The following is a 17,629-nucleotide window of genomic DNA, read 5'->3' as shown; positions in this document are numbered from 1 at the left end:
GTATGTAATAAAATGAATAATGTCAGTCAAAATTACAGCTCTGCCTGCAAAAAAAACGTAATCTTTCATGCATACATCTTTGTTGATGGGAAAATAAAAAAAAAAGTTCTAGCTCCTGGAAGAAAGAGAGAAAAAAAATGGAAAGCAACAGAAAAAAATAATTGAGTTAAAAGTAAAGTTGCGAAACAGCCTTCCTTTTCAAATAATGGGTGGGAAGAATTATTAGACTGGACAAGTGCTGCATTCACTCCTTATGACTAATGTTGTGCGTCTTATCGTCTTTCCAGACCTTTACTATAGTTGCTTTCATGCTTTATATCAAAGGCAAACAGTAGGGTGTAAGCGATGTTTAAACCGCCTTTTTTTGCATAGTTATGGTCACCCCCAGCAAGGTTTTTAGACAGTTAGATGCAAACCTGTCCTGTGTTACATGAGTCACCCCTATTTAATCACTAACTTTTTCATCAGATCATTCTTGCTTGTCAGATTAACTTTTTTTTCTTTACCGGAAAAATTGAGTTGTCTTTCAGTTTTTTCCCTAGATGAATAATCAACAAAGAAAAGACAATAGTTCAAGAAGCCTAGATATGTGTAAAAAAAAATCCAAACATACAAGTGGTTTCTATTTAAAAGTATGGCTGGTTTATTGCAGTTCTCATAAACTAAATCACAGGAAACTCAAATACAGCCCTGATCCAGCACAAAGTGAAACATAAAGTGACAAGTCCATACAATAGTGTCGGTTAGCCAGCATCTGTCCAGCGTTTTAGTCCTTTAGCAAAAGCAATCAATACAGGAAATCTGCACACCTCCATACAAACAGACGTGTGATACAAACAGGTCTTAATGTACAATTTGAACCTCGCCCAGAGGTGGAGATATGGAGAGCAGCATATGGTGCTGCACTCATATGGCCTCACTTAAGGACGCTGCCACCACCATGTATTACTGTAGGCGCCATGCATTTTTCTAAATTCATTTTTGGTACAGAAAAATTAAAAAATGATGGTTCCAGGTATAAGGCAATGGAAATAAAACCCCAAAAAGTCCAAAAATGGGGAATCACATGGAAGGGATGGAGTTAATTAACTAAGATTCTGCCCTCTGCTCTGCTTGTCTTGGCCACTGTATATTCAGTTCTCCTATAGATTAATATTGGTTCTGAAAAGGTTTCTCAACTCTTGCTTAAAAAAAATATACAATTGATTTAGATTACTACATTTTATATAGCTGCCAAAAAATGGTCACAGTTTCTGGATCATTGCTGTATTTGAAGTCGTGGTGGGGAGAGCGTAGTCATTAAAATTGTTACTATAAAATGAAAAAGAAAAAAAACAAAACATAAAAAAGCTAAAAATACACATAATCTTTGACAGGCCTTAAGATGAGTTTTTATTTCTTTTGTAGTCGTCAACCAGGTCTCGAATATGTTGATAACCTTAGAAAGCCACAGTAGGAAATTGTCCTGCAGGACAGAAAATTCAATATATTTGTGGATGCTAAGAATACACTTCCCCTTGTATTTTGCTATATAATGCTGGCCTGCACTGTGCCAGCGGGAAGGGTTTGGGCGTCACCTGTGTGTTCTCCTGCAGCGAAGGAAGTAATTGTATTACTGGTATGTATTGTGTTGCTATGGCAACATACCTTTCTTTTTTTTTTTTTTTAACATCATCCTTGACATTTTTTGTAATAATATTTCTATAACTCGCGTGATACCACAGCAGTCATATTGTGCAAGGGCCTGACATGGCTACTCAGCCAAGATGAGCAGCTAGCTGGGTTATCGTATTGACCTGCTTTTATATAATTTACTGCAGGAATATGTTATTTTGTAATTTAATGTATCAAAATTAATGGTAATGAATCCAATTCTCTGTTGTGACTTGTTTGTTATATGCCTGTAGGGTGTACAACCACGTTAGACATCTCAAACACAAGAGGGAATCTTCTGCAATAGTAGCACCTTCACCACGGCCATGCACCGAAAGATGTAGATAAGGAGAAGTTCCCATATATAGTCATAGGTGTAGTGTAGCCGTCGAAGTTTTCAAACAATAGCCTGTATAGTTAGACCCCTGTCTTTTGTTTTACTCTTGAAGAAAAAATAAAATGTGACTAGGAATTAGAGAGACAGAGGTAGGTCCCACCGACGTTTCCCCTCCTGGCACGCGTAAAGAGAGGCCTGCCAATCAAGCATTGAGAAGCCAACAGAGACCTCCCTCGATAACTGGTCTTCCCAGTCACCTCGTTTCTGGAACTTGTGTTTAACGAAGTTTTCTCCGAAACGCAGTAGTGTTTCAGAGTAAAACAGATATTTCTTATTAGTGAGCTGGCCCTTGATTCATACTGCCTAATCACTGCTGTTTTCACTATATGCTGCAATCCTTTTCTATAAAACAAGCGATGATGGCAATCTCAGGTTCATGCCCCCCTTGTCAACTAAAAATTTGCCAAAGTTTTTTTCCTGTGTATTACATAATCAAATGGATGTTTGGTGTCAAAAGTACAGCTAATCCTGCAAAAAACAGGCGCTCATATGGCAATATTGCCACAAATATGAAAAGTTAACGCCACTGGAAGAAGGGATGACTAAAAATAAAAGGATGTAAAATCGCCATGTCTGGAAGGTAATAAAACAAGAAAGGGGAGTGATTCATTGATTCCAACCTTGTGAAGACTTACAGAAAACGTTTGACCCCTGTCATTGCCAACAAAGGATAAATAATAAAATATTGAGATGAACTTTTGTTAATGACCAAATGCTTATTTTCCACCATAATTTGCAAAATAAATTTGGCCAAATCAGACAAGGTGATTTTCTGGATTTGTTTTCTCATTTTTACTCTCATAGTTGTGGTCTACCTATAATATCAATTACAGGCCTCTCTCATCTTTTTTAAGTGGGAGAACTTGCACAATTGGTGGCTGACGAAATACTTTTCCCCCCACTGTATTATATAGAGTCTCATTACAAAAAGAGTGATCTATTTCACGTGTTTATTTCTGTCAATGTTGATGATTATGGCTTACAGCCAATGAAAACCCAAAAGTCATGATCGCAGTAAATTTGAAAAATTAACAAAATGCCTGCAAAGGCTTCCTAAGCATTTAAAAAGGTCCCTTAGTTTGATTCTTTAGGCTCCACAATCATGGGGAAAACTACTGACTTGACAGTTGTCCAGAAGGCAGTCATTGACACACTCCACAAGGAGGGTAAGCCAAAAAATGTCATTGCTAAAGAAGCTGGCTGTTCACAGAGTGCTATATCCAAGCGTACTATTGAAAAGTTGAGTGGAAGGAAAAAGTGTGGTAGAAAAAGGTGCACAAGCAACCGGAATAACAGCAGCCTTGAAAGGATTATTAAGAAATGGACAATCAAAAATGTTGGGGCGATTCACAAGCATTGGACTGCTGCTGGAGTCATTCCTTCAAGAGCCCTCACACACAGACGTATCCAGGACGTGTTCTACAAGTGTCATATTCCTTGTCTATTGGTCATGAGTGGCTTCACACAACACCAAAAGCGTCTTACTCTGGGCCAAGGAGAAAAAGATCTGGACTGTTGCTCAGTGGTCCGAGGTGTTGTTTTCAAATGAAAGTAAAGTTTGCATTTCATTTGGAAATCAAGGTCCCAGAGTCTGGAGGAAGAGTGGAGGGCAGAGTAAAGTACTGCAGTGGGCAGACGCCGGACCACTCTGACATTTCCCGGCTCCTGCGCACTGCAGTACTTTACTCTGCCCTCAACAGGGCAGAGAAAGTACGCCTGCGCAGGAGCCGCGGCAGAAGTAAGAAGGTGACGCCATCGCATGAAGATGGGAGGGCCCGGACCGCGACACCCAGTGCCCCCAGTAAGTATAATCTAACTTGTTTTTTTTTTTTTAACTTTCAGGTTACATCGTGGGCTTATGTACAGCATTAAAGAATGCTGTAGATAAGCCCCTGATGGCGGTGGCCGCATCTTATAGGCTGAAAATGGGGTGACAGATTCCCTTTAACCCCATAGAGAATCTAAGGAGTATTGTCAAGAGGAAGGAGAGACACCAGACCCAACAATGCAGATGAGCTGAAGGCTGCTATCAAAGCAACCTGGGCTTCCATATCACCTCAGCAGTGCCATAGGCTGATTGCCTCCATGCCACGCCGCTTTGATGCAGTAATTGATGCAAAAGGAGCCCCGACCAAGTATTGAGTGCATTTACTGAACATATATTTCAGTAGGCCAACATTCGGATTTTAAAATAATTTTTCAAGCTGGTGTTATAAAGTTTTCTAATTTACTGAGATGACTACTTTTAGGTTTTGATTTGGCTGTAAGCCATAGTCCTCAACATTAACAGAAATAAACACATGAAATAGATCACTCTGTAATGACGCTATATAATGAGGTTCAGTTTTGTATTGAAGAACTGAAATAAATTAACTTTTTGATGATATTCTAATTTTGTGAGAAGCACCTGTATCATCCAGTATCCCGGCAGCCTTTTCTCCTACGTCACGCAACAACAATGACTTTGCTTCTTTCATACTAATCTTAAGAGGCATCAGTGATTCACGCATGTAGGAGGAAATTCACATGACTCTAGTCTGGTGGCCATAGACTGTTGTGCAGGGGATGGAAAAAGCCAAGTGCTGTGTTTTGTAACCCATAGAGAATGAATAGAATGGCGGTTGGACATGTGCACTACCTCCACAGTCTAATGGGTCGAAGTCCCCCATTCTGCCAATCGGAGATCCCAGTGGACAGACCCCAACTGTTCTATAAGTTAATATTTATCCAATAGATAGGTGATTGCTTTCTTTTACTGGACAGCCACCCATTAAGACAGGACTCTAGTATTCTCAGTTGTAAGTTTACATTTAGTTTGTTAAATTTAAGTCAATAGTCTAAAGAGATGAAACTAAAATAAAACAGAAGCACTTATTATAGGAGGCAAAATAAACAATTGAAAAATCACAAAAAGAAAATCATTGTGGATTGTTGATATATTGGAGAAAAAAATGGGACCGTGTAGGTGGTAAGCTCCTACTGTAAATAAGGGGGACAGGATAGGTGACAATTCACTGATCAGTGACAGAAGTGTGGTTAAAAAAATTAAAAAAACAAGGATATGAAACATAAATTATTAGAAAAGCAAGATGAAGGGGGTAAAAAAGAAAGCCCATAGGAGTAGGAGAGAAGGGAGGTACAGGTCAGATGTTTAATGGGTTAAGGTGGGTTAGAAGAGCTGTAAAGATTGGGATAGGAGAGAATTCAGGAAGTCCTAATCAAATGAGTATTGGAGTAAAGAGGTCCGGTATCCATCAGCACGTTTCTGATCAGGTTGTCCGGTCCACAATACGATATGAGACATGGCGCTAGAATATTTGTTTAGATAGAACAGTTTTGCATTGGAAGTAGAGGAGAGGAGTGCTCTCAGTCCATGAGTTAGGGTGGAGGGATCTGTAGTACACTGCAGTAGAGAAGTCTTAGGTGTTGCCAATCTGGTAGATGGCATCCTCTTCTTAGACACTAAAGAAATTGTAGGTAATTTTTCCATTATGACTTCTTTGAGTCCATGTATGTGACTCTGAATTTGGCATTCTTAGGATTAGGGGAAAAGTTCTTTGTTTTAAGCTTTATGAGCTCTGTCCTTTGTGAGAATCATGTGGGAATAGTGGATGAGGGCAGGTATATCTCGCCCAGATACCTTTCCTATGTGGCCTAGTCTGGTCAGGATCGCACCTGGTTACTAATGAATAATGGGAGGCGGATATAAAAGGATGCCAGATGGTTGTGTGAGTGTCTCAGCCTGGGAACGCAGAGAGCCTGTCTGTGTGAGAGACACACGTGAGTGGAAGCAATGCCCACTGCAACTGTGGTTTGGCTGGACGGGAGAAGCCCGCTAGTTGGTAGTTAGGTTGTACCTTGTTTAGTTAGTGCCGGACAGGCAAGGATTTGTTTTATGTTTTATTTCCTTTTTGCATTGCTTTCACCGTTAATAAACCTGACCCAGTGTCAGTTATACCCGAATCCCAGCTCTGCGCCTGAGTTTCATGCTGAACGCACGTGACCTTTGACCCCAGCAAAGGCGATCCAGGAGTGTTTTATCACACCTTCAATGTGGTGTCTCCAGTTTGTCTGTTAGTACAGATCTTTTGGCGTCTATTGTCGGGGTAGCTATTTATGGAGGGCTAAATTAACCCTTCACGGTTGAGCCAGTGATGTCCAAATTATCCCAGTGTTGCTAGCAACTCAAATGACCACACAGAGACAGGGGTCTCTGTACGGGAGGATCGAGGCAGATCACTAAACCCCTTTATTTTAGTCAAATCTTTTATAATCTTTTGCTTAATTATGCAAGGTTCTCAAGTACCAATAGCATCATTTCACTTTGTAAGCCAATAATATTGCAAGAAAACCGGAAACTGCATATATGTCCGTATCCAAATAGAAAGTAGTATAATGGCATATTCTTCAGAGTTTTACACTCCCGCCTCCCTTATCTTGCACCTGATGGGAACAGTCTGGTTTCATGACAGCCCATTCCAATTATAAAAATTTATCTTACAGCAACAAAAATGAAGAAACGAAACCTTCAGAGAATGGATAAAACGAAACTTCAGCTCTGATTTTAGTTTTAACCCTTCACATTCCCCCCTAGATAAATTTTTTTAACACATGCAGCATCAAAGGTTCTATCCCAAGCTAACAGCTTGAGGGGTACTGGTGTTTACATGGCTGATGCCGTGTTATCAGTCATGGCTGTCGCGGCACACCCATCCCCCTGTATACTGCAGTTCATGAATAACAATTTTTGATGACGGTGGTGGGGATCTTTTGTAGGTAGGCATGTGCTTGGCTTCAACATCTTCATCAAGTAGTCTTTTGAGATCAGTGCAGAGAAGAGCAGGGGCAACGACGCCTTTGGTATCATCATTAGCTGTCTTAGTGCAGACTTTCCTAATACATACAGAAATACACCAAAGAGCAAGTTTTACTATCACATATACAACAAGGATACAGGCAGCAATGTGCAACAAGCTTTGTAAGATCCCAGCTATCCAGCCCCCAATTCCCTTAAATCTATTGGCTGGATTTAGAAAGGAGAAAGTGTCGGACCATCAACTGTCCCTATTACAATCATTGTCTTTATCGTATTGATCTTTGAGTCTTTTGAATATCTTCTAACTTAAACTTTAACTTCTACCAATAATAATATGGAAAATGCGAAAAACCAAAACATGTCCCCTTTATTTGCTATTGGCTTGTTGGGTGATGAGGAGGACTTCATAGGGACCGTCATACAAGGGTTCTAGTCCGTGCTTCCTGACATGCCTCTTCACGACTACCAAATCACCAGGCTTCAGGTTATAACAGGTGTCGGTTTCTGCTGAATCTGGAAAAGAAAAGAAAACTAGAACATAGGTGTTAGCAATATTTTTACTAAGCTGAATAACATATTGAACAGCACGGTCAGTTTCTTCTGATAACTGCTGAGGCTGGAAATTTGCAACTGGGGGCCTAGCACCAAACAATATCTCATATGGGGACAGGTCATGTTTTGCAATAGGGGTAGTACGAATGTGGTATAGTACAATGGGTAGGCGCTCTGGCCATGGAGCCGTAGTCTCCTGCATCATTTTGGTCAATTGTCCCCCCCCAGTGTGCCATTCAAACTCTCAACTTTCCCACTGGATTGTGGGTGGTACGGAGTATGGAGGGCTACAGTGGATCCAAGCATTGTCAGAACTTCTTGGTACATATGAGAAGAAAAGGCTGGACCTTGATCACTTTCAGCAACTTCTGGAACCCCATATCTGCATATAACTTCCATCACCAGTTTCTTCGCTGTGTTCTTTCCAGTCATGTTGGTAACAGGGAATGCTTCCGGCCAACTGAAGAACCGGGGCTCAGTAGAATTTTTGCACCAGTGCGAGGGCCTGATTCTTTCCTCGATATTTAGGTCCATGTGCCCATGTGGCAATAGCAGGGTACATCCGCTTAGGGAGACACACGAGTTGGTCCTTTTTCCAGAGACCATTATCCGTTCGTGCCTCATCAGTCTTCCATTGCTTCACCTCTTCCTTTGGAGACATTCTCTGCATCGTCATTAAGCGGTCTCACGGGGTCCGACAGAAAACTTCAGTCTGTTGTAGATCATCAGGTTCTTGCAGGGTCAGTGCTTCTTGTAACTGTTTACGCTGAGATAGTGTGGTCACCATAGTTGGTATAGTTGGTTCAACGGGTAAGAGAGCGGCGGCTTTTGCTTGCATATCCGCAAACGCGTTGCCAACAGTCTGTGGACTGTTCCTAGGACCGTGCGCCTTAACTTTGATAATAGCCACCTGAGTAGGTAATTTGATCGAGTCCATGAGGGTTTTAACAGCTTCAGCATTTTTCACTGGGGTTCCAGCAGTAGTAATAAACCCTCGATTGGCCCATAGAGCCCCAAAATCGTGAGCAATACCAAATGCATACCGGGAGTCCGTGTATAACACCAGATCAGGATTTGGGAGTGGATTCTCACTGACATTTGGTGGAGTAGCTGTTTCTTCAGTCAGAAGTTGGGAACAAACATGTTGGAGGTAATCCTCATCACTGCCATCTTCCCTTATAGTTCATTATACCGTCTTTCAAGGCGTTGTAAAGGGGTTGCATTATGCGGGTTGCAGCTGGTATCCACTGACAACATTAAGTGCATAAGAAAACGCTGGAGTTCAGTTTCATCTTTTGGGAAAGGAAGGGAGCTGACAGCTATTTTTCTTTCTTCTGCGAGGTGTCTGGCACCCTGAAGGAGACAGTGACCCAAGAACATCACTTGACCAAGGCAGAACTGAAGTCTCGAGGCCGAAACCCGACAGTTGAGTGCTGCCAGATACTTAAGGAGGCTAACAATGGCAACAATGGCAAAAGACACCTGCTCATATTTTTTTGCAAACTGGTTGGGACTGTTTTGGGCCCCTTGTGGCATAACTGTGGAAAAGGCATGCAAAATACAGATTTCCTCACTGTCTTTATCTACATAGGGATTATATAATGTAAGAACCATCTGACCATCATCTTGGAATTAGCAGGGAGGGGCTGAGGAGCAGGGTTCCCAGTAGCTGAAGTCTGAGGGGGGGCGAGAGTTTGCTGTGTGGGCTGAAGGGCACGCTGTGTGCTCGCAGCTGCGGTGGGGGCTAGAGGCTGCGGTTTGCTTTTTTTTTTCTCTCTCTCTGCTGAACAGAGCGGGTTAAAGTCTTCTCAAAACTTTTTTTTTTTCCCTCTGGAGCTGGTAAATGGAAGGGGTGGATACTCAACCACTAGCAATAACGGGGACTAAGGCTGGCGGCGGATGATAATAGGTGCCGTCAGCAGAGGTGGGGGCTGCGACTCTCGGTCTCCTTGTACAATTGTCATCTAGCAGGGAGACCTCTTCTTTCAAATCATCACTTTTAACTATTCGACTGCCTGACACATTGTCTGGATCTTAGTTCCTTCTTAATCAATCACTTCCTCACACCACAGTCACTTTCTTGAACCACAATACATCCCATCTTTGCCATAATAATAGACAATTTTCCTTCTTCAACATAGCAGTAACAGAAACAATCACAATTCACTTGCTGTTCAATGTCCACATAACCTTCATTATACAATTCATGTGCCAAGCCACGGAATTCCTCAGCGCCTTCAAGTAATCCATCATCAGTCAACCTTCCTTTATTCTTTTTAACTCCTTCGTCCCATAGCGTAGGCTGCAACCTCCCGCCCTTAGGAAATCCCAGAATCTAAAATATTTTTCCTGCATTGCTGACAAATTTCTTTCCTCGTCTTTGAATCATAAGACTAACAGTATCTGATCCTTCACACAATTCCAAACTTTTCTTTTTCTTCCACAGAAACATAATTCTCTCCTTTAGAGCCAAACATCCTGACTTAAATTGTGCATAGATCTGGCGGCCATTTCAGTCTCTGTTCCACCGGGTCAATAATCCCCCTGTGGGATTGCCCAAAATTCGCGGTACTCAGTGAAAGGAGGAGGGCGTCTCAGACTATCCCTCCAGACACTTCTGGTTATATATATCTTTCTATATATACCTGAGTTACGTATCCTACCCAGTCTTCGATCACATCACCACGCCCAATACTAATAATGGTCGGGAATTTCAGGATATTTTGACTATAGAGTCACAATCACTGGTCAATCCAGGGTGTCCGTCCCTTATGAGGTATGGTTCGAGCACTGGGCCCCCAACGGGACTGCACCTCTATATGATTCCACCCATGAATCACCCCACCAGGGGACAAACCTCAGATCCTCTTTGCTGCAACAAGCACAGGAAAACCACACCAACGGTCAGTCTGAACAGTATAACTGCCAACTTACCGTGGTTGTCGTGGGGGTGATCAGTCCCAATTTTCCAGCACCTGTGTCCGCTCTGAGGATCCTTTGTGTTGTCCTCCGGGGGCAGAGGCGTCCCTGTTCGGGGGCCCCACGTTGGGCACCACTGTCGGGGTAGCTGTTTAGGGAGGGCTAAATTAACCCTTCACGGTTGAGCCAGTGATGTCCAAATTATTCCAGTGTCGCTAGCAACTCAAATGACCACATGGAGACGGGGCTCTCTGTACGGGAGGATCGAGGCAGATCACTAAACCCCTTCATTTTAGTCACATCTTTTATAATCTTTTGCTTAATTATGCAAGGTTCTCAAGTACCAATAGCATCATTTCACTTTGTAAGCCAATAATATTGCAAGAAAACTGGAAACTACATGTATGTCCGTATCCAAATAGAAAGTAGTATAATGGCATATTCTTCAGAGTTTTACACTCCCGCCTCCCTTATCTTGCACCTGATGGGAACAATCTGGTTTCATGACAGCCCATGCCAATTATAAAAATGTATCTTACAGCAACAAAAATGAAGAAACAAAACCTTCAGAGAATGGATAAAACGAAACTTCAGCTCTGATTTTAGTATTAACCCTTCACACTATTACCCATTCTTCCAGATGTCTGAGGAGGCCTCTGATGTCATTAACTTGTTTTAGTATTTACTGCTTTCACTTGTGATGTTCAGTTGTCTGGTTTTGTGAACTTACAACCCAAGTTCAACACTGACTGCAATTGGCTTTAACCGAGATGAGTATTGTGCATTTTGGAGCTTTTTGGTCAGCAGTTTTATAAAGCGATGACAAGAGTGTGCCTGAGGTGGCGGGTCCCCATCATCCTATGACATGTTGTTGTTATACATTTATATAGCGCCATTTATTCCATGGCGCTTTACATGTGAAAAGGGGAAATATAGACAAGTACAATAAACATGTGCAAGACAAGGGACACACAAATACAGAAGGAGAGAGGACCCTGCCCGCGAGGGCTCACAGTCTACATGGAGGGTGAGGATACACTAGGAGAGGATAGAGCTGTTTGTGCGGTGGTTCAGTAGACTGAGGATCTTTGCAGGCTGTAGGCTTGTCAGAACAGGTGGGTCTTCGGGTTCTTCTTGAAGGTTTCTGTTGTTGGTGAGAGTCTGATGTGTTGCGGCAGAGAGTTCCAGAGTATGGGGGCAGCACGGGAGAAGTCTTATATGCGTTTGTGGGAAGAAGAGATAAGGGGAGAGTAGAGAAAGAGATCTTGAGAGGATGGAAGATGGAGTGCGGGTAGGTACCGGGAGACCATGTCACAGATGTATGGAGGAGACAGGTTGTGGATGGCTTTGTGTGTCATGGTTAGGGTTTTGAACTGGAGCCTCTGTACAATAGGAAGCCAGTGAAGGGCCTGGCATAGGGGAGAGGCTGGGGAATAGCGGGGAGACAGGTGGATTAGTCACAGCAGAGTGTAGGATGGACTGGAGTGGTGCCAGAGTGCTGGAGGGGAGACCAGAGAGTAGGAGGTTGCAGTAGTTGAGGCGGGAGATAAGGGCGTGCACTAGTGTTTTTGTGGTTTCGTGGATGAGGAATGCGTGGATCCGGGAAATATTTTTGAGTTTGAGGTGGCAGGAGGAGGCAAGGGCTTGGATATGTGGCTTGAAAGAGATTGCAGAGTCGAGGCTTGAAAGAGAGGGCAGAGTCGAGGATCACCCCAAGGCACTCAGCGTGCGCGACTGGGGAAAGCGAGCAGCCATTGACATTGATGGATAGGTCTGGTGGAGGGGTAGAGTGAGATGGGGGAAAGATGATGAATTCTGTTGTGTGCATGTTTAGTTTGAGAAAGCGAGCAGAAAAGAAGGCTGAAATAGCAGACAGACGTTGTGGGATTTTGGTCAGTAAGGAGGTGAGGTCAGGTCCAGATAGGTAGATCTGCGTGTCATCGGCGTAGAGGTGATATTGCAAGCCGTAGGATTCTAAGAGCTGTCCCAGGCCGAAGGTGTAGATGGAGAAGAGTGAGGGGTCCTAGGACTGAGCCTTGAGGAACACCGACAGACAGGGGGCAAGGTGAGGAGGTGGTGTTTGAGAGGGAGACACTAAATGTTCGGTCTGTTAGGTATGATGAGATCCAGGATAGGGCCAAGTCTGTGATGCCAAGAGATGAGAGAATCTGTAGCAGGAGGGAATGGTCCAAGGTGTCAAAGGCAGAAGACAGGTCCAGGAGAAGAAGGACAGAGTAGTGTCGCTTGCTCTTGGCGGTAAGCAGGTCGTTAGTGACTTTAGTTAGGGCAGTTTCAGTTGAGTGATGCGGTTGGAAGCCAGATTGTAACCAGTCAAAGAGGGAACAGGAGGAGAGGTGGGAGGACAGTTGAAGATAATACATGCTGTGCCAGTAGTTTTGAGGCGTAAGGGAGAACACCTATCGGGTGATAGTTAGACACAGAGGATGGGTGTGATTGAGGCATGTTTGAAGGATGAGGGAAAGACACCATTTGTAAGTGAAAGCTTGAAGTGGTGTGTTAGAGTTGGGATGAAGACTGTGGCAAAGTTAAGGATGAGGTGGGACGGGAGCGGGTTATGATTAAGGGCGTCTAGCCAGAAATGCATAAACAATGTTCTGTTGTCTGAACAGCACTCAATAAATCACCAGAGCACTTCAGCTGGATCATTTCTTCTTTTATTACTGCTGTGCGGCCAGGGCAGGGCCGGATCCGAGTCTGAGGTGCGGTGAGGTCAGACGTGGGTGAGCTGGTCTTTCAAATCAAGCGCACAAGTGGTGAGGTGTGATCTTGACAGGAGGGTGTAGAGCTTATCTTCTGTCATGGTGGAAAAGCTGGCTTTGGAAGAACAGGGCTGAGTGGCTAAGAGGGGCATTGGGAGCTGCGGGCCAAAGCTTTCTCTGATCGTATCGATCTTCTGCTTAAAGATGGAGGCAAAGTCTTCAGCAGAAATGAAAGGAGAGGGAGGAGGTGCTGTGGGACGGAGTAGAGAATTGAAAGTGTTGAAAAGCTGTTTAGGGTTGTGAGACAGTGAGGATATGAGGGATGCAAAGTTTGTTTTGCGGCAGAGAGTGTGTACTTGAAGCTGGCATGGGACTGCTTGTATGCGTTGAAGTGCTCGGTAGAACGTGTTCTCTTCCATCTCTGCTCAGCGGCCTTGGAAACCCTTGTTGCTGTTAATGTGGTGTTATAAAAGGTGGCAGCAGCATCTGTGTCATGAAGGGAAGCTATGTCTGTGAGAGGGAGAAGGGACTCAGAGAGTGATTGTAAATTGAGGTGTTTGACATTTCTGCGAGGGTGAGCAAGTTTGTCGAGTGGGAGTTGCGCAGTAGGAGAGGAGAGGGAAGAGATTGTCAGTAGGTTGTGGTCAGACAGGGGGAGTGGTGAGTTAGATTAGTGAGAGAACAGAGACGGGTGAAGATAAGGTCCAGCGTGTGACCATCTTTGTGAGTGGCTGCAGAGGACAATTGAGTGAGGTCAAAGGAGGCAGTGATAAAAGTTTACAGCCAGCTGAGGTGGAAGTGTCAATGGGGATGTTGAAATCGCCCTTGATGATGGTGGGGATGTCAGCAGAGAGGAAATGGAGTAGCCAGGTGGTGAAGTGGTCCAGAAAGGTGGAGATGGCTAGTTCTGGGGGCGGTAGATGACAGCCAGTTGGAGGGGGAGTAGATGCAGACGGAGTGCACCTCGAACGAGGGAAGAGTAGCGGAGGGTGGAAATTGAATTGGGTTAAAGGAGCAGGTATCAGACAGGAGCAAGCCAACTCTCCCACCACGTTTGTTGCTGGGGTGAGGGGTGTTAGAGAGATGGAATCTGCCATAGGAAAGAGCAGCTGGAGAGCCTGTGTCAGAGGGAGTGAGCCAGGTTTCAGTGATGGCAAGGAAGGAGAGTTTGTTGGTGATAAAGAGGTCCTCGATAAACGACAGCTTGTTCCATAAGGCTCCAGGTAAGACGACCGGGGGAGTGGGGGCTGGATGAATAGGTATGAGGTTATCATGGTTGCAAAAATGTGTAGAAGATCTTGGCAGGATGTTAGAAATGAGTGTGGGGATGTGTTGGGGAGGGCCAGGATTTGGGGATACGTCGCCAGCAATGAGGAGTAGCAGACAGATCGTTAGAAGGTGGGAGCAGGATAGGACATGATGTGGCCGTGTGTGTCTGGAGAAAAAGGATTGTATGTGGAGGAACAGATCTGAGAAGAAGGTGAGGTGGTTGGGGAGGATGGAGGGGGAAATGACTAGTTCCTTACTAGGTAGGGGGATTATAGGAGATCGGATAAAATAGAGAATTATGGGCGTGAAAGTGAGAAGATACCGAAACATTGTGGTTATCTATTCTGTTACCTTACTGTCAAATTCCACATTTCAAATTCTAGTCTAATTCAGAGTAGCATAATTAGAAATCTGTAATTTGAAATATGGAACTTGAAATAGGCAGACTGCGTCTGGGCAGACGCATGGCTCTGAGTATATCTGCGACTAAGAGGGGTCAGCTGTGAGAGGGGATGTGGGCATGATTGACCAGACCACATGTGCAGAGTTAACCAAAGGTGATAAAAATCGGGGGAGGTACGGCACACTCAGAGGTAAGCATGGAAGACAGAAAAGGAATGAAATACATTATGGATACAAAGGGTAGGACATTCAATGCGTACCAGGGATGGTAAAAGAAAATCACAGAACACACTCGTTATCATCCTTCTTCTCCCTGTGTTTTGTGTAAGGGAGACATAGGTACTCAACGTCAAGCATAGACTTAAAGCGGTTTCCAATAGGCGTAAACTCTCAATAAACCCTAAATTACAGTAGACCAATTTTAAAATCCTTATAAGCTGGTGGTAAAGCTCAATAAGAAAGGATCATATCTTTGCTTGCCAGTTTTGTATTGGAGAGGTGAGATAGAGACAAGCCCCATGTGCTCATATGGTTGGGTTGTCAACCGATGAAAAATGGGATGATTTCACATAATTATCTCCATTCATAACTGATGAATTAGTGCTACTATCATCATTCCAGGACACACTTCCACCATCATATAGGGTCATGTAACACTCTTCCACATGACTTTGAAAATAGCCATATATTGTCTGTGTTGGAATCCTGGAGCCTCTTTAATAAGCACAATTTGAAAAAAAAACCTTTACAGGTTATTATGCAAATGGAAGACCTCTAAACTTCCGGACGTTATTTACAATCACTTCTTGTATGTTTTTTTTTTCTTTTTCATCTCTCTTATTTCCTTATTTTCTTTCTGACCCAGATTCTTTTGTCTTATCTTTCCAGAAGAGATTAAGAATTGTTTAATTCTTGATCCAATAAATTTTATTTTTTGCATGGTATATATTTTCCAAGCCTCTTGATCTGCAAAATTAAATTACTGTTTATTTTCTCAAATTAATTTTTTTTTCTGCAATTAACTATATTTGACCGTTGAATTCAATTTGTTTTCCATGCTGAAAATTAACAATGGGTAGTTTGTTTTTTTTTTCCAGCAAAAGTCGAGTTTTCAATGTCCTACACTTCTGTTGAGAACACCGACTATTTACTGCATTGGGGTGAGTATCCTCTCTATATACTTAATCTTTAGAATTTATGTAAATGACTGTATTTCCTCCTTCCACTTTTTCTCATGTACCTGTGTATGCAAATTCACTTTGAAGTAAATATGTCAATCTGGTCAAAAGCAAACAATATTACCTACGTTGTCCAACAATAAAGCGTGGGCTTCTCCTGGCAATTGCTGTCAGAGCGCCTTCACGATGGGTAATGATAATGAGCTGTAGGTTTTGTATTGTGTGTACTTCCAGTGAATTATTACTTGGAGTATCTCATTTTTTTCTTCTATCTTGTAAAGCAAGCAGTGAATGCATTCTTTATGATCAAATAACTATGAGAATTTTTGTATAATTCATTGCACCTCTAAAAAAATGAATCTTAAACATAATTATCCCTTCGGTAGAAAAATATACGTATTAGGAAAAGCTTCATGGTTCACAGTTTGGCTTATTGTAAAGCAACACAGAAACCTTAAAATTAGAGGCTTACAAGAAAACATATTATTAAGAGAACTGCTGTCTAATAAAAAATTCATTTAATTAACAAAACCCGCTCATAATGTCTAGGAAAGTAATCAGATATTTCCAGGTCGCAGCAGCCGTTTAGCAGCGGTGTCGTAACTTTAAAATTGTGGCCCCCGATGCAAAATTTCCTGCAGGGTCCAAAATTATAGTGGGCTGTAATAGTTTTTCTTGTCTCATATGAGCGAAAGTGATGATCCACCCTAGGTTCCAGGACATAGGTGCGATTACAACCCATGGACCTACTATAGTTAATCCTCTGGATGTTGGTGTGAACAGTCTCTGGATTACCTAGCTAAACAAAACGAGTAAGATTTGCTAATTATTTTTGAATTTATCTGTAATAACGTTTTCTTTTTTTTTTTTTTTTCTATTCCCGGAGAACCCCTTTAATTGAAAGGGTCCATTTTCCTTTACAGATGTGTATGCAAACTCCACCAACTTTCAGTAAGCAAGGCTGAAACCGTTGCAGGAAATGTTTTCCTTAAGCGAGAGTCACACATGGCAATCTCGCTAGCAAGATCGCTGCTGAGTCACAACTTTTGTGACGTAACAGCGATCTCACCAGCAAGATCGCTGTGTGTGACAGCGATCAGCGACCGGCCCCCCTGCCGGTATCGCTGCAAGAAACCTCTGGACATATTTTTTGTCGCTGGTCTCCCGTTGGCCAGCACGCATCGCTGCGTGTGACAGGCGGGAGACCAGCGATCAGCTGTAAAAAATAATAATAATAAAAAAAAATATTGTTATTCTCACCTTCCGACGTCCCGCGCAGCCATCCCACCTCTCTCCACGCTCCCGGTCCCAGTGATCCTTTGCACGAATGACCGCGAGACGTCGCGCTGCCGCGAGACCGTGACATTCTCGCGGTCATTCTCGCAAAGGATTACTGGGACCGGAGCGTGGAGAGAGGCAGGATGGCTGCGCGGGACGTCGGAAGTTGAGAATAAAAATATTTTTTATTTTAATTCTATTTTTTTACAGGGATATGGCATCAGCGCTAATGAACACAGCGATGCTGGGCGCTCGGCGTCGCTGTGCTGATCGCTGGTGAAGCTGGCTGTTTGACAGCTCACCAGCGATCACATAGCGACTTACTGGTAAGTCGCTATGTGTGACTCCAGCTTTAGCTCAGTTCGTTCTTGAGGTGGCTAAACCCATTAGATAACGGCAATTTGATAATTGAACAATAAATGTCTCGTGAATAGAAATGGTTGGA

The 17,629-nt window shown here is 43.2% G+C and overlaps 1 protein-coding gene across 4 annotated transcripts in view; it reads left to right on the top strand.

The window, feature by feature from the left end:
- Positions 1-17,629, top strand: part of TLK1 (tousled like kinase 1) — a 321,524-nt gene that overhangs the window by 60,805 nt on the left and 243,090 nt on the right. For 2 of the 4 annotated variants that reach the window (XM_073545854.1, XM_073545858.1), the window contains exon 3: positions 15,826-15,888. The exons of 1 other annotated variant lie outside the window; for it this stretch is intronic. In XM_073545854.1, the coding sequence (XP_073401955.1) occupies positions 15,843-15,888 (46 nt within the window). In that variant the 5' untranslated portion in view covers positions 15,826-15,842. Of the gene's footprint in view, positions 1-15,807; positions 15,889-17,629 lie in introns of all 4 variants that reach the window. One more of the 4 variants, XM_073545855.1, reaches the window with a different exon arrangement.

Source organism: Dendrobates tinctorius, unplaced genomic scaffold (assembly GCF_039654945.1).
Source record: "Dendrobates tinctorius isolate UK_male_01 unplaced genomic scaffold, ASM3965494v1 ptg000143l, whole genome shotgun sequence".
In the NCBI taxonomy this organism is placed as follows: Eukaryota; Metazoa; Chordata; class Amphibia; order Anura; family Dendrobatidae; genus Dendrobates; species Dendrobates tinctorius.
The sequence above is the reverse complement of the archived record's forward strand: the minus strand, read 5'-3'. Positions and strand labels throughout refer to the sequence as shown.